General features: G+C 41.1%; 1 protein-coding gene across 9 annotated transcripts in view; it reads left to right on the top strand.

Annotated features, from left to right (window-relative positions):
- Positions 1 to 27870, top strand: part of STARD13 (StAR related lipid transfer domain containing 13) — a 391062-nt gene that overhangs the window by 337887 nt on the left and 25305 nt on the right. For 8 of the 9 annotated variants that reach the window (XM_082365302.1, XM_082365301.1, XM_082365308.1 and 5 more), the window contains 4 exons: positions 8775 to 8838; positions 19427 to 20826; positions 21897 to 22070; positions 23211 to 23370. In XM_082365302.1, the coding sequence (XP_082221428.1) occupies positions 8775 to 8838; positions 19427 to 20826; positions 21897 to 22070; positions 23211 to 23370 (1798 nt within the window). Of the gene's footprint in view, positions 1 to 8774; positions 8839 to 19389; positions 20827 to 21896; positions 22071 to 23210; positions 23371 to 27870 lie in introns of all 9 variants that reach the window. The other variant, XM_082365306.1, reaches the window with a different exon arrangement.

Here is a 27870-nt window from a genome sequence, read left to right as displayed (position 1 = left end):
TACTCAGTTAGCTTAGTGGTCTGCAAATGATTGGGCAGAGATTTCCTTAAATGTCTTGAACCAGTATGTCTGCTGGCCTTTGCCAAGGGACAGTTTGTGCATACTGGGCTATGGTTTCAGTGCTCCAGCAGGAATTTGGTAACTCTCTCTCAGGCTTTATTTCCTGCTTGTGCAGATCATCAAGGTCAGCCAGAGGAGAGAAATTAGACCTTCTCAGGTCATTCCTAGGTACGCACACAGTTCTGCACGTGTGTTTGGCCTTCTAGATTCCTAAGAATATGTCAGAACTTTTCTTATTCCCTATGGGTATCTCATTTCCCCAGCTATTCATTTCATTCCTTTTGGTCCACATCTTGTTTGGTTCAACTGTTATCACCACTTCAGGCAGCTATGGTGTTAAATAATTGCCACTGATAGTTTTTGACAAACACCCTGGGAAAAAGCTTTTCTCAGTGATGAGCTCAGTGTCAGGTTAAATAAAGATAAGCCCTGTGAATGGGGGCATTCAGTGAATTGCCAGACAGCTCAAATAATGATAATTCTTTAAAAATGGACCTTTGGGGAAGGTCAAACCCATTCTGCCCTCTCCAGTGGCTGCTAGGCTGCTGGTTTTCACAACTCCTCTGATTGTGATGCCTGTTGGCTTTTCAGAGCTCCTGCAGAGCTGAGAAAAAAAGGGCACGTTCAAGTGCCACAGAGCTCACTGTTCTTACATAGATTCAGTAATTTTTCTTACATAGGCACTACTTGGATTGTTGCAAGCATTTATTAATTTCCAGATTTTCCTAAAAAGTTGATTTTGACAATTTTTGCCAGTATTTTTGTTGTTTTTATGGAAGAGCAGAATTTTGGAGATCTTTACTCCACCATTCCCACTGGTGTTACCCACTTGCATTATTTTTATTCAGCTTTTTTGAAGTATAACTTATGTTCAAAAAAATTCACCAACTTAAAGAATACAATTGGATGAGTTTTGTCAAATATATATGGTTATGTTATGTAACTATCACCACAGTCATGGTATGGAGCATTTCCATTGCCACACTGGCAACCACTGAACTGTTTTCTGTCACTACACTTTTACCTTTGGTAAAATTTTTTATAGATGCAATCATATAGTGTACCCACTTTGTATTTGGCTTCTTTCAATCAGTGCCTCTGAGGTTCATCCATGTTGCTGTATGTATTAGGAGTTAGTGCCTTTGTATTGTTGAGTACTTCATTATATGGATATACAACAATTTTTTATCCATTTGCCTGTTGATGGACATTTGGATTATTGCCACTTTTTGCCTATTTTGTGAATAAAGCTGCTACAAACATTCAAATACATGTCTTTATATGGATGTATGATTTATTTTATCTTGGATAAATAACTAAGAGTGCAATTGTTGGGTCAGATGCTAAAAATATGTTAAATTTTATAAGAAGTTGCCGAGCTGTTTTCCCAAGAGGCCATACCCCTTTGGAAGTTTCAGTGGTTCTATATTCTTGTAAAATTTAGTATTGTAAGTATTTTTAGTTTAGACATTCTAGTGTGTGTGTAGTGGTGTCTCATTATGATTTTAATTTGTATTTCTCCAATGATGAATGATGTTGAGCATCTTTTCATTTACTTATTTGCCATTTGCATATCTTCTTTTAGAAGTGTCTGTTCAAATGTATTGCCCATTTTCTAAATCAGGTTTTGTGACTTACGGAATTTAAGAGTTCTCTATGTATTCTGCATACGAGTCTTTTATGAGATATATGTTTTGAAAACATTTTCTCCAAATAGAGGAGCAATTCTTAAGACACAAGCAAATATCTGAGTTTAGAGGAGATAAAAGGATCTGAATCTAGATAGTTAAATGTTAGAGTCTCTAGCTTTAAAAAATAATAAATAAACTTCCTATGTGTGTCAGAAAGTATAAAGCATATTCAAGTATGTGGTATGTAAAGCATGAACCATTTGATGACTTTTGTATATGCAGTAGGTAAAAAACTTTTGTGTAGAATAAAATAGTTTGTTTGTGTTTCCAAACCATAATGGAATAACAAGTTTGTTAGATAAGTAAATTTTATAAATAACAGAGAATCCTTCCTAAACAAACTTATTACAGAGCTGCCAATGAGAAACATCAACTTATTTAGGTATATATCAGAACTTCCAACTGAGGAGAGAGAGATATATATATATATAGATATATAGATATATAGATATATATATGCCTTGACCAATGTACAGTTGACTCTTGAACAATGCAAGGGCTAGGGTTGCTGACCCCCCACTAAGTCAAAATTCACATTTAACTTTTGGTTCCCTAAAATTTTAACTCATACCCTACTGTTGATCAGAAGCCTTATCGATAACATAAACAGTCAATTAACACATATTTTGTATATGTGTTATATATTGTATTCTTACAGTAGAGTAAGCTAGAGAAAAGAAAATGTTATTAAGAAAATCATAAAAAGGAGAAAGTATATTTACAGTGCTGTACTGTATTTTTCGATACTGTAAGTTCATGTCGTCTGCTTACAAGACGTGTGTTGGTACCTACATGAATATTGGTTTATATGATACAAAACATTGCAGACGTTATACATGTTACTAACACATCAAAAATGAAAAGATAATGTGAAAAAGAAATTCATATTTATTTAGAGGTATAACGATTCATGTGTTGATAACAAAGAAGCAGCAATATGAATGCCTTATGGTAGCCTAGTTTAATTGACAGGATTGCTTCACGGTAGCTTAGCCTACACACTAATGAATGAATCATTATAAAATTTTTATGGCATAAGTACTGCATCTATATTCATAGTCCAGTACTGGAAACATTGTTACTTTTTTTAAAAACCACTTCCTTGTGATGATAGACAGATATGCAATTTCTCCAGTGAGAAAGAGGCATATTGTATGGTAATGTGATTTTTTGAAAGCAAGGTTATAAAACAGCAAGAAAACTAATACATTGCTGATTTTATATTAAATATCACCTTGTGCCTATGTAAGAATAGACTAGTATCTACATGTATTTTATGCATTCATGACATACCTTTTTCTCAATTTTTTCGATATTTCTAGGCTAAGGAGTTCATCTGCAAGTTTTTTCAAAATGTTGCAAATCTCAAAATATTTTCCAGTATATTTATTGGAAAAAAAAGGTGTGTGTGTAAGTGGACCCACACAATTCAAACCTATGTTGTTCAAAGGTCAACTGTATATAATGCACTTAACATACCACTCTTAGCTCTTAGGTAGAGATGTTAATACATGTGGAACTGGCCAAAAAAAACAGGCTGTCAGTTATAGGAGCAAAGGCCAAGAACCTGCAGAAGACAGCTTCAGACTAGATGGTCAGCTTCTAATCCATAACTGCCTATCATATTTGACACTAATGACTGTCTAGTGAGTGGGTAAACTGGAGATGGCTGAAAATGAATATAATCATCAAATTTTTTTAAGTAAATAAGTGACATGATAAAAAGTTGAGAAATAGAACTGGTTTCAGTGTGAAGCATTAGTGAAACCAATTTAAAAGGCTGTTGCCTGACTCTAAGGAAAAGATGAGAAGGGACTGAGCAGGACCAAGGAGAGGCAAGATTTCAAAGATATCATGGAGGTATAATTGATAGGACTTGATGCTCAAATGAATGTAGACCTTGAAGAAGAAGAGTCTCAAGTTGACTCCATTTTCTGGTTTGGGTGGCTTAGTGGTGATGCTCTTAATCAAGACAAGATTTCAAATAGAAAAACAGGTTTTGGAGAGAATGCAGTGAGTTCAGTTTTAATAGGTGTGTTTGAAGGGCCAGGAGGACCCCACAGATGGATGAGACTAGTGAGTAGTTGGGAATGTAGCTCTGGAGCTCAGGTGAGATGTCCACGCTAGAGAAAGAGGATGGGCATCATCCGAGTCTAGTTTATTTTAAGATGAGATATCTCATTATGCTTGTGCAGAGTAAAAAGAACAAGAACCACAGTCTGAATTCTAAAAAATATCAATAGTTAAGGTGCAAGTATTGCTTGGTGACAGGAAGGAGATAGTGTTTAGAGAGATGAGAGGATTCATCATCTTGAATGCTGAAGACCAGAAGAGTTTCAAGGAAGGTGAGTGCCAATTAGTGCACATTGCTACAGATAGGTCTTTGCTAGAAAGAGACTATGGAATTCGGTGATTAAAAACTCATTGGTCAAAACTGGAAAGAGCCCAGTGTCCATGGGGTAAACCCATTATATATCTTCATACCATAGAATACTACTCAGTAATTAAAAGGAATGATTATTGCTATACACAACACAAATTAATATCAAAAACATTGTGATGAGTGGAAAAAGCCAGACACACACAAAATACATACTGTATGAGTCCATTTATATGATGACCAAGAATTGGCAAAACCAACCTATAAATGATAGAAATGAGAAAGAGGATATCCTTGGGAGTGGCAGGAGGGGATGTGGTGGTAGGGAAAACTGACAGTAAAGGAGCACAGGAGGACTTTCTGACGTCAAGAAATGTTCTTTATCTTGTTCAAGGGTAGTTACAATTGCCAAAACTCACTGAACTGAAAACTTAAGATCTATGTATAACCAGAATACAAAAAAAAAGTCATCAGTCAAAGGTGGGAGGTTTTACATATATACAATGGAATATTACTCAGCCATAAAAAGGAACGAAACTGAGTTATTTGTAGTGAGGTGGATGGACCTAGAGACTGTCATACAGAGTGAAGTAAGTCAGAAAGAGAAAAACAAATACCGTATGCTAACACATATATATGGAATCTAAAAAAAATAAATGATCAGAAGAACCTAGGGGCTGGGCTTCCCTGGTGGCGCAGTGGTTGAGAATCTGCCTGCCAATGCAGGGGACACGGGTTCGAGCCCTGGTCTGGGAAGATCCCACATGCCGCAGAGCAGCTGGGCCCGTGAGCCACAATTACTGAGCCTGCGCGTCTGGAGCCTGTGCTCCGCAACAAGAGAGGCCGCGATGGTGAGAGGCCTGCGCACCGCGATGAAGAGTGGCCCCCGCTTGCCACAACTAGAGAAAGCCCTCGCACAGAAACGAAGACCCAACACAGACATAAATAAATAAAATAAATAAATAAATAAATAAAAATTAAAAAAAAAAAAAAAAAAGAAGAACCTAGGGGCAAGATGGGAATAAAGATGCAGACCTACTAGAGAATGGACTTGAGGATACGGGGAGGGGGAAGGGTAAGCTGGGACAAAGTGATACAGTGGTATGGACATATATATACACTACCAAATGTAAAATAAATAGCTAGTGGGAAGCAGCCGCATAGCACAGGGAGATCAGCTCTGTGCTTTGTGACCACCTAGAGGGATGGGATAGGGAGGGTGGGAGGGAGGGAGATGCAAGAGGGAAGAGATATGGGGACATATGTATATGTATAACTGATTCACTTCGTTATAAAGCAGAAACTAACACACCATTGTAAAGCAATTATACTCCAATAAAGATGTTAATAAAAAAAAAAAGATGGGACGTTTTACAACTGAACTTGCTGCTTCTAAATTTCCACTAATTTACAAAGAGATATTCCTTTATGAAAGCAAATGTCCATACAGAGAGAGAGAAATCACAGTTACCAAATTTTCAAAGCAGAAAAACAAAAATATATGGTAGAGGATTTGACAAGCGCAAGAAACAAAATCTAAGTGGTCAGTGGACAAAGTCATAAAATAACTCAGTTTTCACTACAGAAATCCTAAAAATAAAAAATGTGAAGTGAGATTGAAGGTGAGTCAAAAAGAAGAGAGTTGGGACTTCCCTGGTGGCGCACTGATTAAGAATCCGCCTGCCACCGCAGGGAACACAGGTTCGACCCCTGGTCCGGGAAGATCCCACATGCCGCGGAGCAACTAAGCCCGTGCGCCACAACTACTGAGCCTGTGCTCTAGAGCCCGTGAGACACAACTACTGAGCCGAGGTGCTGCAACTACTGAAGCCCGCATGCCTAGAGCCCGTGCTCCACAACAGGAGAAGCCACCGCAATGAGAAGCCTGTGCACCACAACGAAGAGTGGCCCCACTCGCCGCAACTAGAAAAAGCGTGCATGCAGCAACGAAGACCCAACGTAGCCAAAAATAAAAATAAAATAATTTTTTTAAAATTTATTAAAAAAAAAGGGTTGTTTGAAATTCTATTTTATTTTTTAAAATATGTATTTATTATTTATTTATTTATTTATTTATTTATTTATTTATTTATTTTTGGCTGCACCAGGTCTTAGTTGCGGCTCTCAGGATCTTTGTTGCGGCATGCAGGATCTTTTGTTGTGGCGTGCCAACTCTTAGTTGTGGCATGAGGGCTCTTAGTTGCAGCATGCAGACTTCTTAGTTGTGGTGTGCGATTCTTAGTTGAGACATGTGGACTCTTAGTTGTGGCATGCATGTGGGATCTAGTTCCCTTACCAGGGATCGAACCCAGGCCCCCTGCTTTGGGAGCGCAGAGTCTTACCCACTGAACCACCAGAGAAGTCCTGAAATTCTATTTTAAAGTAGGTAGAGCCGTTGAGCCACTCCGCAAGCTAAATCTTGCTGACTTCTCTCCCTAACCATCAGCACAAGACTGGAAGTTTACTCTCTGGAGAGGCTGGACTGAGGGACATCAGACACCGCTGAAAATGGAATACTCTATTGAAAATGGGGGCTCCATTGACAGTCTACCTATATTCCAAACATTGAGATCCCCAGGCCTCTTTTGTAACTCAGCTCCAGAGCATTGGAAAACACACTCAAGAAGAATCTGAGTTCTGAGAAATCTAATCAGCCCATGATTTAAAAAGAAAAAAAAAAAAAAAAAATAGCAAACCCCAACTAGAACAGGTCAGAAGGCTCTGAGAAAGACATCTCCAAGGAAATTAGATAGACTGATATATTTTAACACATTTAGAGATTTAGATAATTAGGGAAGTGTTTGAGTTTGAATTTAAGGATAAGTACACAGAAAACTGAGGAAGCAAATAAGATGCTTATTAACTCCTGGGATAATGAAAAGTTTAGAATGAAAGGAAAAGTAATCAGAGCATGATATACATGTGAATAGCATTTACATGGTCATAAGAAAATAAACACTAAATATTGATTTATCAAAAAATTACAAAATTATGACAACTATATAAGAGGCAAAGGGTGCAAATGTGCATGTAGGAGGATGAGGGGGGAATGCGTAGTAAAAAAAACTTTATCTTTCATAGAACAAAGTCAACAGATAATGACTTAACCTGAAAAATCAAGAAGTAACAGCATATACATGTTGCTGGAAGTAAACACCAAAAGAAACACTTTAGTTGCCTCCAAAGACTGGTAAATGGAAAAGGACATGAGGGGTAATGTTTGACTCCTTAAACCATATGCTATGATTAAAAAAATCAAATAAAACAAAATAATAAAGGCATTTGCAAAGAGAATTTCATGAGATTAGATTGCAGTGGGTTGAAGAGTGAATGAAAATTAAGGATGTTCTCAGCAAACTGAATAATATAAGGAAGGGGATGTCAGGATGGTGAGTAGAGTTGCTTGATGGAAAGATAAGATTGAAGGAAAATTGGTAGTTTGCTTGATTATGGTTATTTAGGTTGCTAACTAATTGGTTAGTCAATTTGTTCATGACAGGGATGAGCTTAGACAAAAAAAAAAAAAAACAGTTAAGAGTCTGCTGAGGTGAGAGGGAATAAATGAGGTGTCAAAGTCCCAGATGAAGTGGTGGATGTTGAAATCAGACACATGATAAAGTGTTAGCTTTGAAAAAGAATAGGAGCATCTCTTTTATATGATGAAGGAAAGAATTGTTAAAAGAATTAGTGACTTAAGCTGTATTTTCTCATTGGCAATTGTGGCTAAGTCATCTGTTGAGGGATTCGGATAGTTTTCATTATCTGAGAATGGATGCTGACCAGAGACAAAAAATGAAATAAATGCTGAGTAGCAATTTGAGGAGCCCAGCTGAGGGAGAATTTCAAAATGTATATATTAGTCAGCACGGGCTGCCATAACAAAATACCACAGGCTGGGTGTCTTAAACAACAGAGGTTTATTTTCTCACAGTTCTGGAGGCTGGAAAGTCCAAGATCAAGGCACCCACAGGGTTTGGTTCCTGGTAAGGACTTTCCTCCTGGCTTGCAGACAGCCACCTTCTTGCCGTGTCCTCCCGTGGCGATTGAGAGAGAGGGAGGGAGCGCTCTGGTGTCTCTTCCTTTGCAGACGTTAATCTTGTTGGAGCAGGGCTCCACCTTATGACTTCATTTAACCTTTATTACTTCTTACTCCAAATACAATCACATTGGGGTTTAGGGCTTCAGTGTATGAGTTTGAGGAGGACACAGTTCAGTCCATGGCATGTGTAATTCAGCACTATTACCCAAGAGCAGAAGAGAAGACAGATGGCTGAGTTGATCCAAATTTGGGGATTAGTAGGATAGACTGGATGGAAGGTCAAGGTGGCAGACGAATTGAGGGACTGGTGAAAGTATGGCTAAAACTAAGTGTTCACGGCTTCCAAGAACAGTGGAAAGAGAAGCCAGGAAAGGGAAGGGGCAGGGATTGGTAGGCTTCATGGAAGGTCCTCTCAGGTCTGGAGGCTGGAGAACAAATGGGAACTCTTTTACTGTGTGCCTTCTCTGGGTACAGTCCTTTCTTCGGACATGATTGGTTGTTTCTGCACTTTCAACTTCACTGGCAATCAATGAGAATTATCAAACTGGAAAGAAGATTTAGGTTCATTAGTGGTAGCAATCATCACATTTTTCTTTCTTTTTAGACGACTAAATACCTTGAACAAGTGTGCCTCAATGAAACTTGATGTGAACTTCCAAAGGAAAAAGGTAGGTAACCTTACTACACCTTACTGAGACCATGGCTATACCAATAGGAGAAACTTGCATTCACAAATGAAAAACAACATGAACCGAAGCAAAATTCTGAAATGCCCGACCGTCTGTTTGTTCTCCAAATATCCCATTATATCATAAACATTATAAGTAAGTCTATTATATATCTAGGCTGACGTCTGTTTGTTTCACTGTTTCATTTTGATTTAGTTTTATCAGAGGGTTTGCATAAAAATGTAAAATGCCTTAACTGTTTACAATAATCTTTCAGAAGTTTTAGCTGTAAATATCCACTCCATATTAGACCCAAATTCTCCACAGTGATTTGTAGATTAAAAGAATGCAGAAAAGAATCTATGGGGCCAAGTGTCTTCTGCCTCATTCTTTCCTGTGGCATTTTATTTTCAAGTGCAGTCAAGATGCATTCATTGTCAGGCAGGTTTGTTTCATCATGGTTGAGGGGTCGGGTGAGAGTGTAACAGCAAGATTCAGAACCTGCCCCATCTTTCCATTCTCGCCCCTTGCACTTTTCTCTGGTCACAGGGAATGTCCTTCAGTTTTACGAGCCACTATGCTCCCTCCCTCTTCTAGGACTTTGCACGTGCTCTTTCCTCTGTAGGAATAAGACTGGAGATTTCGGTTCTGAAACAAAGCTGTACTTTATTGAGCACTTACTGTTTTCCACGAGCTAGGTTATGGCATTTAATCCATTGCGATAGGGATTCTCTGTTTTCTAGAGAAGGAAAATAAAACCTGAACAGGTTAAGTCCCTTGCCCGTGATCTTTCAACCAGTGGAGGAGCAGGGTTTCAATTTCCGGTGTGTCTAACTCCAAAAACCGAGGCCCCTAACCACTGCGCTGAAAGACCTCTCTTTCTCACTGAATTGATCCTTTTAGGAAACTCAGAATTGAAATCGTTAACTACTTTTTTCATTTCACATCTTCAGTATGTAACAAGTCAAGCCTTAGTATATTTTGAAGAAGCAGAGAAAACATCTTTGAGTCAAAAGAAAGTGTTCTTTATTCTGGTCTACACAGAAAAGTCATTACAGCCCATGGATTTTAAGTCACTCCTGAGTAACCTAATCTTTAAAAATAACTTTAACCTGAATTCTGCTCTAAAATAGCACCCAAAAAAAGCGCAAATGAATTTTGGTTGACCTCACCTTCAAAACAATTTAGGGTTTGAGCTAGGAGCCAAAGATTTAAGCTAAGGAGGTAAAATGGTGAAAAACAATATCCAGAGAATATATTAAAACATGAGCAATTTGTCCAGGTCAAAGAAAAAGTTTAAATGTGGGAATAAACATCCCAACAGCCATCTGGCTGAATAGACCCCTTGAGAAGCATACACACTATTTGGTCGTAACACATGGTTCTTATTAAACCGAGCATAGCCACGCCTGTGTGGCTGGTCTGTACACTGCCGGTGCAGATCCTTAGCTGCTGTGTATCACAAAAGCAAATGCCCAAAACTAACGGCAGGATTTGTTTCCAACCAAGTCGTGTGATTGGATTCTTCCCTTATTGCCAGCATTTCAAAACCCACATGTGAGATAGGCTTGAATAACATTTGCTAGGCTCTGTTACCTTCACAAAAGCTCCTCTGTAAATTGGTCACTTCAGTATTTTGACATTCTTAATTTATTCCTTATGTTGGATATAGTGGCACACACCCTTACAGCCCCTACTTAGCTGTAGGCCCCGCAGATGCATGCACTTGAATAAAATATTGCTTTACACATTGTAAATTGGGGACTCATGGCCTGAATTTTGAAATAAATAAATCCAGTGGGTGATCTCCACCCACTTGTGAATCTCAATCATGACCAGCATCTGGGACTGTGGTCTAAGCAACTATGCAGGAGACCCTGGTGGTGGCACGTGTTCCCATGATCTGTCCCTTGCCCGAGTCATAGGCTAGTCCTTTATTTTACTGCAAAAAAATACCAAAAATAAATACAGGCTAGAACTAGGCCAAATGATCAAAAATAGAAAGTGAAACTTGAGAACCAAGCACCACAGGGCGCTTCAACCAACTTTGGAATTAGTTTGTTTGGAAGAAAAAAAAAAAAAGACAGTAGCATTTCCTCTGTGTATGTCCCCATTTTAATCAATCCAAGAAATAGAAATATAATGTTCATCTCTAATCTGCAGAGGCCCAGACATGTTTAATTCTGCAGAATATCATCCCCAAATGGCTTAGCCGTCCAGGGCCACAGTCATTCTTCTCCCTTCAGGACCACTGGGCCTCAGAAGGGCCGTGTGTGCTTGCTCAGTGCTCTGTGGTGTGGTTAACAAGCTCCCACAGTGCCCGCTCTGTGCCAGGCACTATTCCTCATCACTAACCCCATGTCACAGATGCGGAGATTGAAGGGCAGGGAAGATGAGTAACTTGCCCAGAGCCACGAAAAAACAGCAGAGGCAGGATCTGAACCCAGCTATTCTGGCCACAAACTGCCCCTCCTGGTGTTTCAGAGATATTCAGGAATGTATTGGCATGAGCTTCTGACCCTTGGCCTGAGACCTGGAAGGGTTTCCTCAGCAATACATACAATTATGTATTTTTATTGTTGTTTTAGAAGAAGGATATTTCTTGCTGTCTTGCACTCAAGTCCATGATTTATTTAATGTCTTCATGGAAATTTATCTCTGGATCTCTCATAGTGAATGAGTCATGAATCTCATTGCTCTGCTTTGAACTTGGTTCTCATTTAATTTTGTTTAATTCTGAAGAGTTTGGTGGGTTGACCCAAGGCAGAAAAAAAAAAAAAAAGAATCCACAAATAGATAAAGATGGTGAAGCCTCATTCATACTTAGTTAGGCATGCACTTTTCCTGTACATCAAATGCCACTCGCTTGTAAAGCACCAGGAGAAATGAAATCGCACCTTACCACTTTGCAGGAGAGAAAAGATAGTGCCTTACCACTTTGCAGAAGAGAGAAGCAGTCCTCTAAAGATCAAGATTATCTTCCCTGTGAGAGTCAGGTGGAGAAGAGTGTCCTCAATCTTGGCCAGGCACCTCACTGAAAGACTCACTAAAACCCGGCATTTCTGAGAGCCTGGGGACGTCGGCAGTTGCCCGCCTCGGGTCTCAGGCTCCTCCCCCTGCAGCGCTGCAAGTGGCAGGTCCCTGCTTCTGAACTGGAGGCCTCAGCCACTCAGCTCCAGTCAACTTTAATGGAAGATAAACGTCTAAATTTCTGTATATCTATGGATTAGCCGCCTCTCACAGCTGTGGACTTGCATGGGCTCCTGTTTCCAGTTGATAGAGATGGTCAAATTTGGTTTAAAAAATACAAAATCCTTCCTTTTGCAGTGTCTGGTTGGCATTTGTCTCTGGAGCATATATAATTTCAGCTAAGAATGTTCTCATTTTTTAGAAAAAGCCAAACACTGGCGTTTCATCTAAATTAAAAACCCCAAGGCACATGCAAAGCTACTCTTTCTCAGAAAAATGTTTCTTCTTCATTATTACCTACAGAATTCACACTTGCTTTATGACGACATTGAAATCCCCTAATTACGTTAGTGTTTATGTGATAGTGTTTAGCTTTGAGTACAAAGCTAAAGTCAGAGACTGAACTCCCATAAGGATCTCTGTTAAATTATGAAAGAGAGGGACGTGTACACAGGACTCTTACCTAAGATTTCCCAGGCGAGAAAGAGCAGCTTCAAAAGAAGTTTCTGGTTAAAGCTATAGTTTTAACAAAGCTCTCTGAAATCCTGACCAAAGGTGGAAAGCCACACAGAAACAATGACTAATTGCCACGTTGCAGCCAGCACCTCCCGGCCCGGATGCCGTGGGCATTGCAAAGAAGCTGCGGGTGTTGTCAGGGAGCCTGACCTCTGCCTCCCCGTCCTCCCCACCCGCCCCACTGCCTTTCACAGCCTCAAACCTCCCACCAAATAAGACACCTCCTGGCAGCTCCGAATAGCAGCGTCACATGAAAGAAGTTACATTTCATTCCATCATTCACTTGGCTGGAGAGTATAGTCTTGAATTGAAGACTGTTGCATGTGAATGTCCTAGAACCATAGGATCTTTGAGTTAGATCTTCGCTCATCTTTTCCAGTCTCCCATCCAGTAGAGGATATACTTTTAGAGCATCTATCACAATTCACTCAGGCTCTGTTTGTAAGCATCTAGACGTGATGAGTTCATTATATTGCAAGGCAGTTTGGTTTTTCCTAATTACTAGAAGTCTTCCATATAATAAGCTAAAAGCTGATTCTGTGTAAACTTGCCCATCTGATTCCAGCTGATTTCTCTGGAGAAGCACAGAATATGGATTTCCCCTATCTCTAGATCCGGGGTCAGCAAACTAGTGCTCCTGCTTTTGTAAAGAAAGTTGTATTGGAACAAAGCCACACCCATTCTTTTGGCTGCAAAGGCAGAGTTGAGTAGTTGTAACAGACTGGATGGCCTGTAAATCTAAAATATTTACTATCTGACCCTTTACAGAAAGTTTTCTGACCTCTGCTCAATCTAGAACAAAGTTTCGTAAACTGTCTATGGTGACTGATTTTTATTTTTTTAACTTCCAGTCTGCCACTGACCAAGGTAACGTTTGTAAAATTCACTACAAAGGAATTATTAGAAATATGAAATGATAAAAGGTTATAGAAAATACAAGCCTAAATGTTTTATTAGACTCTACAGATACAAAATTGCATTCCAATAAATATAATTGGAACAAATATAACAGGAAATAGAAAAGAATTACAAAAATTGTTCATATTTTTATTAAAAGTATACTTAGGCTATTAATATGAAGAATCATGATTGCACTTATGACTTTTTTTGTTGTTCAGCTGTCAGAACTAAACAAAAAGTTTACTTTGAAATTCCCCATGTTAAAAGTCTGTACGCACTTTTCAGTCAAACACTGTGACTATGAGTATTCCTGACAGTGAGTTTTTTGCTTGTTATCTAATTTAGGTTGGATTGACAGCAACACTACTCACAGGGAAAAATGCATATCTAAAATGTTTCTTTGTTTTTTGTTTTGTTTTGTTTTTTGGCTGTGTGGGTCTTCTTTGCTGCACTCAGGCTTTCTCTAGTTGCAGAGAGCGGGGGCTACTCTTTGTTGCAGTGTGCTGGCTTCTCATTGCCGTAGCTTCTCTTGTTGCAGTGCACGGGTTCTAGGCATGCAAGCTCAGTATTTGTGGCTCGCAGGCTCAGTAGTTGTGGCACGCAGGCTTAGTTGCTCCGCGGCATGTGGGATCCCCGGACCAGGGCTTGAACCCGTGTCCCCTGCATTGGCAGGCGGATTCTTAACCACTGCACCACCAGGGAAGTCCCTGTTTCTTTGTTTTAATACTAGTCTTCATAAAGAAACCCATCTCACAGAATATGTTGAGTGGAATCAAAGAAGAAGTCAAAGTAATTCTTTAAAGTTTTGGCTATTCTTTTTTACCTTTCATTCAAAATGAAGTAAGTGATGCTGTATTTCCAAAATTCATCTTCAATCTTTCACTACTAGCCAACTTCTGCAATTATCTTTCTGTAAAACAATGGATCCTGTACATTATACACTTTGGGTTATGGTAGATAAACTAATCTTGAAACATCACACGTTATAGCCTACTGCACCCGACACCCAAGCTGGTCTCAGCCCTGTTCAATAAGACAAGTCCACTGATCATGAACTCGTATAGCACAGCCTTGCCAAATGGTGACAAATGGTTTTAATGCTTACTCTCAATGTCTGAACTTATCTCACTGAAGACTGGTAAGTTTGAGGACTGTCAGCCCCTTAACCACACTTCGAGTAGCACTGCTCTTGAGTTCCTTCTTTCTAAACCAAACCATTAGTTCTTTCAATCATCCTTCATAGAAGGTTGTGGTGTCTAGATCATTGGCCATCCCGATTACTCTTCTCTAGAAATAAATCCCTTTCCACGTGCCCCTGAAAATGTGGCTCATTGTTCCTGATATATGTGACCAGGCAGAATACAGTGGGGCTGCAACCTTCCAAGTATTGAGATTCATGCTTCTGGTCAGGTATCCTAAGGTGGGTGATCATAGTTTGGTAGCCACATTACATGGTTAACTCATATTAAGCTGAAATCTGCTGCAACTCTCAAGGCTATTAATAGGTACGAAGTCCGTTTCATCTTGCACATCCTATAATAGATGTGTGAAGTTAGGGTCTTTATACTTTACTTCATGAAATTTCATCTTATTAACAGGCCATCCTTCAATTCTGTTAAGATCTTCATGCATCTCAATATCACTATGCTCTAACAACAATAATTAGTTTTATCTTGCACTTTAAGATTTATCTGGCATTTTCACATATAATCTCATTTAATCCTGTTGACAAACCATGCTAAATGTGTATTGTTATCATTTCCATTTTACAGCTGAGAGAATTGAGTCTCCAAGTGGGTGCCTTGCCCAAGATCACTTAGTGAATAATCTGTGCCATCTTCACATCTAAAAAACATGAATTCTTCTGACTCATTCAAGTTATTCTTAAAATGGGTATAACCTGAAGGCATCCCCCAGAGATCTCTCCTTCAGTTACTTTCAGTAGTTTGATCACACTCTTTGATGGAGTTACTCAACCAGCTACTAACAAAATGCTCTGTAGCCTCCAGCAGTTTGCCATCTTGGCCACAACAATATCTTGAGAGCCTTTTGTCAGTTCCTGGCTGAAATCCAGACACTCCACATCTATAGTATTTCCATGGTTTACTAAATCATTAAGATAAGAGAATAAAGTTAGTTTGGTGTGTTTTTCTCATAAACACATCTGACTCCGAAAGGTTTCCATTTTGCATTTCTAAATAATCACAAACTATTTGTTTTTAGCCTTAAAAAAAATCAAACAAACAGATGAAATCTGATCATCTCTTACACAATCAGTACACTTTCACAGTTATTGGGGAGTCTGCTATGTGCCTGACCGTCTGCTGTGCCGTGAGTGTATAAAAATCTAAAACTCTAGTGTTTTTCATACTGTGAATCATGGCCCGTTGGTGGGTTATCAAATGAATTTGGTTGGTTGCAAACAACATTTTTTAAAAAAAATGAAATAGACTAAACTAGAATATAAAGTATCAGAGCACAAAGATAATTATTATAGTACAAATTTCTTTCTTTCTTTCTTTTTCTTTCTTTCTTTCTTTCTTTCTTTCTCTTTCTTTCTTTCTTTCTTTCACTTTAGCATAATTTGTATGTGGGCCTTGAGTTGTGATAGAAAATGTACTTTTTAAAATTAGCAGATAACATTTATTGAGCACTTAGTATGTTCCATATACTGTTCTAGGTACTGTATATGGATTACTTCCTTTTATCCTTCTTCCAGTTTTATTGAGATATCATTGATGTATAGCTCTATATACATTTAAACTGTACAGCATGATTTGACTTACATGCATCATGATTCCTGCAATAAGTTTAGTGAATATCCATCATTCCATATAGATACAATGTTAAAGAAATAGAAAAAGAAAACTTTTTTCCTTGTGATGAGAACTGTTAGGATTTACTCTCTTAACAACTTTCACGTATAACGTACATCCGTGTTCATTATATTTATCACGTTGTACATTGCATCTCTAGTACCTATTTATCTTATAACTGAAAAATGTATTTCTTATTGTATGTCACTATCAGTAGTTTCAAAGATCCTGCACTAGTGGGAAAAACAGACACAGAATCGTGTCAGTACCCTTTGGACGTACTATGATAATTGCATGCACAGGGTACTAAAGAAGATGGGTATTTTTTTCTTTTTTCTCTGTTTTATTTTTGATTTTTATTGCTTTGGTTTTTGTTTGTTTTGGTTCAAACCATCTGAATACTGCAAAATTTCCCTGAACTGTTTGCCTTTTTTCCCAGGAGTTTACCACTTTCTCATATGCCTTGGTTGGGTTGTAAATATCCCTTTTTTGCCCACAGCTAGTATAATAAGCTCTTTAGAGCCTAGCAGACGGGGGCAGGCTTTCCATCCCCAGCCCACAGTGCCCAGCTTGGCATCTTTTCTAAACCAACATAAAGAAGTCCTTATCCAACTAGTATGTGGTTTGCTAGCATCAGTAACCAAGTTTGGGCTCACTTTAGAGAGCTCGTTGGAGCTAACACTAAATATTGTAGTTTCTATTTTTAAATATCGGTATTTTCTTTAAAAGCATATCCTTCTTTTGCCTTCTCAGAAACGATTTGCTAAAAGGCTTTTTCAGAATGCTTACTTAATATCAACTTCTCCTCACTAGCTTCCTGAAATGTGCCATGAAAATCCAATAAACTCAACCTTCAACCTATCACAGTACCTGATATTTAAATGACTCTCAGATTTCAGGGTTTATTGTATCCATCACAGGGAAAGAGGAAGTAGAAAATGCTACAAAGAAAGTATATTTTTGACTCATCATCCTATAGTCTTGCCTTTTTTTCCACTTGTACAATTTTTTAAACTCTTTCGCCAAAGTTTTACACAACTTTTTAAAAACTCAGAGCTAATTTCCTACTGTGTTCCCACAGCTATGGAATTCTTTGTGAGTACCATTGTTTTTTACCTTCTTTCACCTTATACTTGAAAGTTCAAATGTGTCATTTAGTCCAACTCATGTAAACCTAGATTTTCAGGAAATAAATAAGAATGGGAAGATCCCACATTTATTGACTAAGCATCTGTTTATTTTTCCTTGAAAACAATATATTGCAAAGTCCAGAGGAGATAAGATGGATGCCAGATACATAGAAAGATAGATAAGCCATCTGTCTTACACGGACAGGTAGCACAGAAGCAACTGAACAGACACTGAAAAATAACAGATGAACAAATACTCCTCAGTGAGGGACTACTAAATGCAGTACTTCATTTAATCCCCACAGCGAACCTATGAGGCAGGGCCTGTTTTTAGTCCCATTTTATAAATGATAGAAACTTACTTTGGAGAGAGTAAGCAACTTGGGTACAGTCACCTAAGTCTAACTGGTATTAACTACTAGCACTGAGAACCAGGTCTTAGAACCGGATGTCAAAGTAAAGTGAAATAAACTTAATCCAATTAACTATACACACACACACACACACACACACACACACATATATATAGAAAGAGAGAGCAGTTACTATATGCTTGATGAGCTTACCTGTAACTGTTGAGAGTGGGTGCTTGTGACATGAGTTTAAGTTAGTATTATAATAAATGCTACAATAAAGGTCTAAACCGAATGCTACAGGAGCACAGAGGGAGTGCAGTCACTGTCTTGGGGCTGTCAGGAAAGGCTTCAAAGAGACACATGAGCTGAGTACCCAAGAATGGTCAGGGACCAGGGAAGGACGTGGGGACCATATATACCCCTTAGGCTCTTAATCCTGTAACAGAGCTGGGTGTTGGGGCATAGTTGCGGGTCAGAGAACAGAATGCAGGAAGATTGGGAGGAACAGCTGAAATAAGAAAAGCACATTGCAGTCAGGTTGAAAGAGCTTCGAATGCCATACTAAGACTTAGGAGGGCTGAGGGAAACTGAAAGCTTCTAAAGTGGGAAATCCTGTGATCGTACTTGGATTACACAGTGGAAAGCTGTTTAGATGGAGAAGATGCTGGCCTGGTTTTTACTGTGATAACCCAGCCAGAGGTGCCAAGGACTTGCACTAGGGAATGGGAGTGAAGATATGAATGGGGGAGCAGATCTGAGAATCATTTCAGAGTTGGGTCTTGGTCATACGCATGGTGAGGAGGAAGAAGGAGCAGATGATTCAGTTCATCTCTGAAGGAAATTATTTAGATGGCAAGTTTGTGCTGGGCTTGGCCAGAGGGACTTGCAAAGATAAACAAAGCCACCTCTGGCCTCAGGGAACCCAGACTGTCCTCTCTCAGGGGGTACGAATTCAGGCAGGACCCAGACAAGTAAGAGAAATGTGTGAGGTGCAGCAGGTACGACAGGGCAAAGCAGTGGGGCCTCGGCACCCGGACAAGCGTGTCCTACGAAGGCACTCCAATTCAGGGTTAATTAAAACCTGCCCGGCCGTGCAGGCTGGGTTGAACTCTCCTCCACCAGGGGTCTCTAGAATAGCTCCCAAGTTTCTACTTCCAGGAATTCGGAGATAATTTTGCCGTTAACTTACACAGGGAACATACGCTAAGAATCAAGTCTGGAGACTAAGGAGTGTTGACTCCAAGGTTCAGAAGAGGAAAGCTGGAAATATGGTCCTAGGGCTCCATGAAGAGGTTTCAGGGAAGAAAGTGCATTTTATGGCCTGATTAAGTTTCTATGTGAAAAGGGGAACTGCAGGTGTTTTATATTTAGGCTGTCTAGTTGATGGTAATTACCTCCTCTTTGTAATCAGTCAAGGAAGCTTCTCAGAGAGGAAGGAAGGAAAACTGAAAGAAAGAGAGCTTCGCGGGTTGGGAAGGAATCTTCCAGCTACTAGGAAGGAAGAGGGTGTAGGGACCATAAAGACGGTGGAGGGACCCAGCCAAGGTGCCCAGGAAACCCAGAGCATGTGCGACAGGGAAGGAAGGAGAAAAGGAGGTGGGGGTACCATGCCTGTGCTCACCTAGATTCCCCTCTCCATCCCAGCCACCTGTAAATGAGCGTCATCCTTGATGTTTCCCAGGGTGACGACTCTGATGAGGAAGATCTCTGCATCAGCAACAAATGGACTTTCCAAAGGACCAGCCGCCGGTGGTCTCGCGTGGACGACCTCCACGCACTGTTTCCCGGCGGAGACAGAAACGGGTCGTCAGGAGACATTAGGATGAGAAACACGACCAGCAGTGAGAGCGTCCTCACCGACCTGAGCGAGCCCGAGGTCTGCTCCATTCACAGCGAAAGCAGCGGCGGGAGCGACGGCCGCAGCCAGCCGGGCAGCTACGGCGCCGGCCGGGAGGCCTTGGACGGCCCCGGGCAGTACTGCGCCCACGGCCCAGCCATGCTGGACGCCACGCTGGGTGGCAGCAGCCTCCCGCCGTCCCCCAAAGACGGTCTCCAGCACCCTTTGCACCCAAAGAATGAGAAGCCCACCCGGGCCAGAGCCAAATCATTTCTGAAACGCATGGAAACGCTGCGGGGGAAAGGAGCGCAGGGAAGGCAGAAGGGGTCGGGGCGGACCGGGGGCTTGGTGATCAGCGGCCCGGTGCTGCAGCAGGAGCCCGAGTCCTTCAAGGCCATGCAGTGCACCCAGATTGCAAATGGAGACCTCCAGAGCTCACCCCCCGCGGCCTGCAAAACAGGGCTTCCGGGGCCCAGCAAATGGAGCGGTGAGAGCAGCCCGTCGGAAAACAGCAGCAGCGGGGTGAGCACGCCCGGCCTGAAGGAGCGAAGATGCCAGGAGGCCCACAAGCGCGGGGGCATGTACTTAGAAGACCTGGATGTGCTGGCGGGGACAGCACTGCGGGATGCAGGGGACCAAAACCACGCACGCGAGTTTCATTCCCAAGAGAACTTGGTGGTGCACATTCCCAAGGACCACAAACCAGGAACGTTCCCCAAGGCGCTCTCTATCGAAAGCCTCTCACCAACAGACAATAGCAGCGGGGTTCACTGGAGGACTGGGAGCATCTCCCTGGGCAGACAGCCGGGCCCTGGGGCCGGGGAGCCCAGGCTCATGGCGTCCTGCCACAGAGCGAGTCGAGTTAGCGTCTACGACAACGTCCCCGGCTCCCACCTGTATGCCAGCACCGGGGATCTTTTGGACTTGGAGAAGGACGATCTCTTCCCTCACTTAGATGACATTCTGCATCATGTCAACGGGCTCCAAGAGGTAGTGGATGACTGGTCCAAAAACCTGTTACCTGAACTGCAGACACATCATGCGCTGGCCGGAGAAGCTGGCTTCTGCCCCTTCCCCCCTCATAGTCAGGTCACCTTAGACTTTGAAGGCAATTCTGTCTCCGAAGGTCGGACAACACCCAGTGATGTGGAAAGAGATGGAGCGTCGCTTAATGAATCAGAGGCCGCTGGAGTCAGAGAAAGGAGGGATTCTGGAGTAGGGGCCTCTCTGACCAGGCCAAACAGGTTGGTGGCATGACTTTGTGAAATGATGTTTAATCCATTTCATAATTATTATGGTCTGTGTGTTTAACAAACATTTATAGAGTACCTTCTAAATATTTAACACTCTCCTAAGTGATGTATGCGGTTGGGAATTATTTGAACAGTAGTATGTCTTTTGTGCAGATATTGTGGTGATTGAATCCATGTTAACTCACATTCATTTCTCCTAGTGTTTACCCTTTAATTCAATCTTGGTTTTATGCAAAAAAAAAGTTTTTGAGCTTCTTATGTGCAAAGCACTGATGAGCAGGTCCATTGCCTGTGCACAGGCTCTTCCCATGACCTTGCAAAGCATCTCTACCCCAAATTTTAAACTTTTAAAAAACTCCATGAGAAATTTCTGAGATCTAAGGTGTATACACACTTCATAAGTTTATTTTGGCTTGAAAATGCCGATTACTAAGTACATAAAAGCTGTTTTACAACGGCCATTTCAGAAGCTCCTTAGACAATGTCCCTGGAAGGGCCTTAGCAGTAGAAACAGCCTACCTACTGTATGTGCTGCTGGGTTTCTCACTGAGGCAGTGATGGCTCTCGGGGCTCATTGACTGACGTGTCATCACTTCAGGAGTGCTTTGTCAGTGCTGCTCACCAGTCAGAGTGCGGAGACAAGACAGCAGTGTGACAGTACTCTACAGCTCCCAAACGTTTGCGATCTCTGGCTCTCTGTCACTGTCTGTCTGTCTGTCTGAATGTCTCTCTCTCTCTCTCTCTTACGTACACACACAGTCTCAGCTGCATTCAACACTTTGGGAATGAGTTTAGGAATAAACAAACACATAAAATTTATTATATCACTTATTCAAGCCTCCTAATGAAACAGATAATGACTTTTTCCAGATTTATCAGACTTGGGAAAAATAGTTTATTCTGTTTATCCTGTACATTTTGTGTCTTCTGTTCCATTTGCTTTGTGGTTTTCTTGGCTCGGAAACTATTTTGATTAGCTACTTAACAATTAATAACATCCTGTATTTTCCGATAACACGTCCGCTTTGTGACTGGCTTCTCTGACGGTCTTTCCGGTAAAGGCGACTCCGGTGGAACAGCTTCCAGCTCTCACACCAGCCGCAGCCGTCCACGGCGTCGCCCCACATCAGCGGTCAGACAGCCGGCCAGCTGAACCTGCTCCAGCGCTTCTCGCTGCTTCGCCTCACGGCCATCATGGAGAAGCACTCCATGTCCAACAAACACGGCTGGACGTGGTGCGTAGCCCATTCACCTAGGAGGGGACCGTTTGTTCCAGGGCTCAGTATGTGATCGCGAACACTTCAGCATTTACTTTCTGATTTCTGAAGAATCCGTTCATTGCCTTCACTGCCAATCTCCTGAAAATAATGCCCAGAGTTCTGCCTTACTGTCCACCTCTGGGCTGCCAAAGCTTGGATGTGATGTAGCCTGCAGGAAGCATTGCTTTATTTGTAGCTCTCTGTCAGTTTCCAGGGAAGGCAGTCAGGCTCCAAGAAGGAAAAAGGACAAGTAAAGAGTAATTAGTTGTGAACAGAGACATTAAAAATAAACTTGCCATCAAGTAATTTTGGCAGTTTGCAAAGAAACATCTGTTTCTTGTACCTTCTGGCCCAATGCAGAGCTCAACACTTACAGCACTGCTTCATTCAAAGAGCATTGAACTCTTCAAATACAGTTCTGCTTTTATTTCACTGGCAAATAAAAACAAGAATATGCAGTAAACCTTTGGAATAAGGAATTGACAAAAGCATATGTTGGAACTTGAATGTGGACCTATTTTAGATGATTTGGTGGATTTGGAAAAAAATAAAATGTGTTGTTAATTGTCATATAAAAGAATCGGCAATGCTTTTATAAAAATATTTTAGAAAGTTATAAACTGCGTGGTCAAATCAATATATGCTTGTGTATTAAAATTTCCTTTAAAAGGTACAACTGGTTCTAGAAAAGTAAGGATATAGTCTAGGGATGTGATTTATCTTCTCTCCCCTTCTTTCTCCCCCAACCCCAACCAGATTTCTTCTTGATGTATTTTTTAATTTGTTTTGTTATGTCTTGTTGGGGACGTTTAAGTGTTTATCACTTGAGAAGTGTGTCTGTCACAATTAAACTGGAAAGTCGAGCACTTGATTTGAAAGCGGGGCCATAAATCCATTCTGCTAACGTGAGTCATGCTGTTTAATGGTTAGAGGTCTAACAGAGGCACAGGGCACACACAGTCCTTCCATGTAATGTGAATAATTAAGAGAGAAATGTTGAATCCCCCCGTGCCTGTCCAATATTCCAACAAAAGCTTGGCTTCCCTCTTGCTCTCACAGCCTGTCCCCACAGTGTGCTCCACGAGGCGTGCATGACCTGCTTTCTCTGAATTCTAGGGCAGTTCCAAAGTTCATGAAGAGGATGAAAGTTCCTGATTACAGAGACAAGACAGTCTTTGGCATTCCTCTCATCGTTCACGTCCAGAGAACGGGGCAGCCCCTGCCACAGAGTATCCAGCAAGCCCTGAGGTATCTACGCAGCAACTGCCTCGATCAGGTAGGGTCATAAATCCCAAGCACAGTCTGGGATGTATGGAGTTCCAGGCAGAGCCAGATCTGTCCAGGATCAGACAAGACATGCCTCTCCAAAATAAAAGGCATTGTGATCTTTATAGGTCAGTATTTAATCTGACCAGGTGACATCCTTGTCAAGCTGTGTGAGGATGTTTCCTCACCGGCAACTTGAAGGACACCCTGGAGTGACTGCAGAAAGCTAATGTTAATCATCTGTACCCGTGATGGCTGATTTGTGTTCCCCCGAAACTGAGAGTAAGGCTGTCTACTGCATTTCCTTTTAATTATGGTCTCAGTGCCACCATTGATTTCACAGCATTCTGTTATCCCTCTTTGTCTTTTTTTTTAAAACCAGAATTAGGTCTTTATATCTCCCTTTATTAAATTTTTTTTGAAGCAGCACCATGACAAATTTATTTATATGTTTTTAAAATGTGCAAGTAAAATATGAAAATAGGGACTTCCCTCGTGATAACAGTGGTTAAGACTTCGCCTTCCAATGCAGGGGGTGCGGGTTCGATCCCTGGTCGGGAAACTAAGATCCCACATGCCTTGCAGCCAAAAAACCAAAACATAAAACAGAAGCAATATTGTAACAAATTCAATAAAGACTTTAAACATGGTCCACATCAAAAAATCTTTTAAAAATATGAAAATAATATCAGCTAAATTAAGTATTCCCTCATCTTGTGGAGTTGGTTAAAAAGCTCAAGCTAAACAAAATTCTTGGAGATCATTTTCGTCTCCAGGACTGTGGGGGAGCCATCACAATGGTGGACTCTGATTGGCCCAGAATGCAACCCATCCTATAATTAACCAGGCCAAGCCTTTGCTCCTCGGAATTAACACTCATTGGTTTCTCTGTTAGACATTCGGTCCAAAATAAAATTCTGCCTGATAAATTACAACCTTGAGTAGTGGGGGTATTTTCAGGCAACTATTCTATAATGGCTTTTGTTCATCATACTCTGTAATACCATGTGAATAATCTGTGCCAACCTAAGATTATTTGCACTTCTCATTGATTTTCCCTTGGCCTTGGGCTCAGTGGACAGGAATGAGCTGAGCTACACGAATTGATGAACTGATGTTTGTCTCTACCCCAGAGCTGAGATCACGCTAAGAATCAAGATGGTCTCTTGATGAATCTGATACCAGTTTTCAGTAAGAATAAGAGTAACTTCTTCATTCGATGCCATTGTTGATTGAATTAAATGCATTATTCCATTTTCCCTTCCCACTCCTAATTTAGATAATACACATATCTACATTTTTTCATATTTAGATGTTATAGTGAGGGTAACAGTGGTTGCTGTACTGTTGTGGTGGTGATGGCTGCTTTGTTTGAGAAATGGCCTGGATGGCTTGCCTGTTGTTTCTCAGAAAGGAGGGCAATAGACCACTTGTCTAAAACTAAACTAATGGTGCTTATCTTTGGCAGATGCCCCAATATTAATTGACTTGTGAATAACATCCCAATAGAGCAATCCATTGAATCTGCTTTGTTAAGCATTAGATTTTTTTTTTAATTTTAGAGTTTTTATCAAAAGCACACCTTAATCAAAGGTAGAGGGTCTGTGGGTATTTTACTGAGAAAACTTTTTGGGGAGGTGAGCTCAAGTGAATATTTGGAAATACCCACTCTAATTAATCTCTTTTGCAGCCCTGAAAGCACTGCAACCATGCCCTTTGGCATAGGACTTTGTGGCTTCAATTGTACTTTTACTGGTTTATTAGTACAGACCCAAGATTGTATTTTGTGGAGAGTAGCCTGTTATTCAGACACATGTTTTTCCAAGCGTCTCAGTTTTCATAAGGGTATGTAAGACTCATCTCCCCTCTTGGCTGATTCTCTTAGAGTGTTTGGCTCTGCCTTTTACCAAGCATAGAAAATATTTTGTTCCAAACATTCTAATGGATAGCCAGCTAGCTAATGCTTATCAGCAAAAGCTCTATTCAGAGAAAACAGTGTTTGTTCAGGAATGCTTAAAGTAAATGCAGGCCATCTGTGCCATTCATTCAATAATAGTAACCTTTCTTGCGTGCCCAGCATGTTTCAGGGATCATATTAAGTATCCTGCAAGCATTGCCTCATTTAATCCCATATCCACCCTGGGAAGGGTTAGCCCCTAGGTGGCAATGGTGGAGCCAACCCTTGCTTGAAAATCTGTCTACAGAGTCCAAGATTTTAACAAGTGCACTTTGCTACCACCTGTTAGAATTGCTTATCCCAGTGGACTTTGGGATGATGCCATCTCTAGCATTGAGGGACACTTTGAGAAGTGGCCCTAAACAACTCATTGATGAATTCACTCTCAGGATTGTGCTGATGATGTTGATCATTATATCATGTGGTGTCTTTTCTGTAAGAATGAAAGAATTTTTTTTCTCTGGCCCCAGCACCTGAAAAAATTGTTGTTTTTAGATAACTGGTCTGTATTTATATTAGGCACATCAGACTCATTCAGCTGGATATGTTTTCCTCTCTACACTGGCTGCTAGAATTACTGAAGCCAAATGCATGTTCTGCCTGTAGTAAATATATATAATTTGGGGGCATGAATTTTGTGTGTGAACCTCATTCCTACTTCCTGCTAACCTTTTCTATCTTTATTTTCCTTTTGCTCTAGTCCTCTCATCTGTTATGTTTAATTGCATCTTACTGTACTTTATAGATCATTGTAAGTCACCTTGAATTCTTTCTCGAACAAGATTGGGTACAAATGCATTGTAATACTACCACTCTACTCACCGTATAGTCTTTATGTAGAGTGGAAACCAATCCTGCCCCCTGTAGATTCTGAATAATGAGTATCACCAGCATCACTACTGTTACTGGGCCCAGTCTCCTGTTTGAAGACAAAGTCATACGAACAGAGAGAAGGACAGTGGCACCAAAACCTCCTCAATCTCTACTCGCTGGCTTATTCCCAGTCTCCATTTCAGGCTTATAACTTTTTTTTTTTTTTTTAATCTGGAAGAACGCCACACTGAAAAACAGTATGCTGGCAAAGCTTTATAAGAAAAAAGACTCATTTCATAGACATAAATACTGATTCTAAATGTAACCGCAATGAACAAGGCAACCCTTCTCTTGTATCCGTCAAAAGAAAAAATCCTCAAGATGTCAAAGGGACTTTCGTGGAATCCAGTTCCTCCCCTTATGGGGTACCCAACGCCAGCAGGGCCCCCACCTTGTATGTCCCTCCCCTTCATCAGCACAGAGTGTGGGCAGCACACAGAGCCCCCCTCTGGTCCCTGCGAAGAAGGAAGGTGGTCATAGGAAGGGACAAGGGGAAACTAGAGAAACATAATAAGAATCGAAGAAAACCAGGCTCAGGAGGAAGACTGTTCTAGAGATTTAAGAGCAAACTCGAGCAAATAAAAGCCAATGAATCAGAAAAGAAAGAGGAGGGACAAGAGTCACAAGGAAGGAGCGGACACACACCAGATGAGGGTCCTTCCTTCGCCAGCGGCACCTCCTCTGAAGGGAAGACTCAGGTCTACACAGGCTCTTGAGATCTCAGCACCCACCGGCCGTGCAAGACCAGAGGGTCTCAGAATACCCTTCCTCTAAACCACCCTTGACTGGTTTCTCTGCTGCCTGCCTCTACATGGTCCCCTCGAACCACCATGCAAGACTGTCCCCGGGCTCAGCCCCTCATCCCAGGGAGGGAGGCTTCCTGCAATAAGCTCAGCCTCTCTCCCTCATGCTACGCATTCTTCTCAAACATTCATCGCACACAACTGAAGACAGCCCTACAGAGTCCTGAAACAAGACCACCGTTCCACCTCCTGCACCCCCAAGTGCCAAACAGCTTCCATATGAGGAAACACAGTGTATCCATTTTTGCCCTGTCAGCTGGCTGGAGATGAAATAGGGAGTTCAGCCTTCAGTTCTGAACCATTTGTATTCAGACACAGCAGTGTGTGAGACGAGCAGGCTTTGTTGGCGGAGCTTTTATTTCTGCCCTACATCAATTGCACAGAAGGATAGGTTATACCCAGCCCCTGATGAATATGAAGTCACGGCAGAGAGTGGCTAAACCTGCAGTGCTCCAAATAAGAACCCACCACATACTGTTCTTAGGAACCTCTCTCTCTCTGAATAAGACCAACTTTTCTTCATTAGCGGAGCACATCCCTAAAGAAGAGGAAATGCAAGTCCTGATAAACATCATTAAGTGCTGAAAGGATTAGCATAAACAGGATGCCAAGTAGGAGATTTAATATTATTTAGATGAAATTTGAGTTCTAATGCAGCACTCATGCCCAAGCTCTCCTCCTAATGGAGCGGTAAGTTTTAAAAGCCCAATTATGCTGGGAAGACACTTCATGCTCAGTACAAGTGTCGTCAACCTGCCGCCTGCTCACCACCCTCCCTGCTGCCTACCTCGGGTAAGATGAGCGATGTTCCAGTGCCTATCTTTTTAAATTATACTTTGAATCCTTGCTTTTTCATAGCTGAGTTTTTGGGTGGAAG

The sequence above is a fragment of the Balaenoptera borealis genome (genome assembly GCF_965194805.1).
Source record: "Balaenoptera borealis genome assembly, chromosome: 18".
NCBI lineage: Eukaryota > Metazoa > Chordata > Mammalia > Artiodactyla > Balaenopteridae > Balaenoptera > Balaenoptera borealis.
Note: the sequence above shows the minus strand (reverse complement) of the source record. Positions and strands in the feature narration are given on the sequence as shown.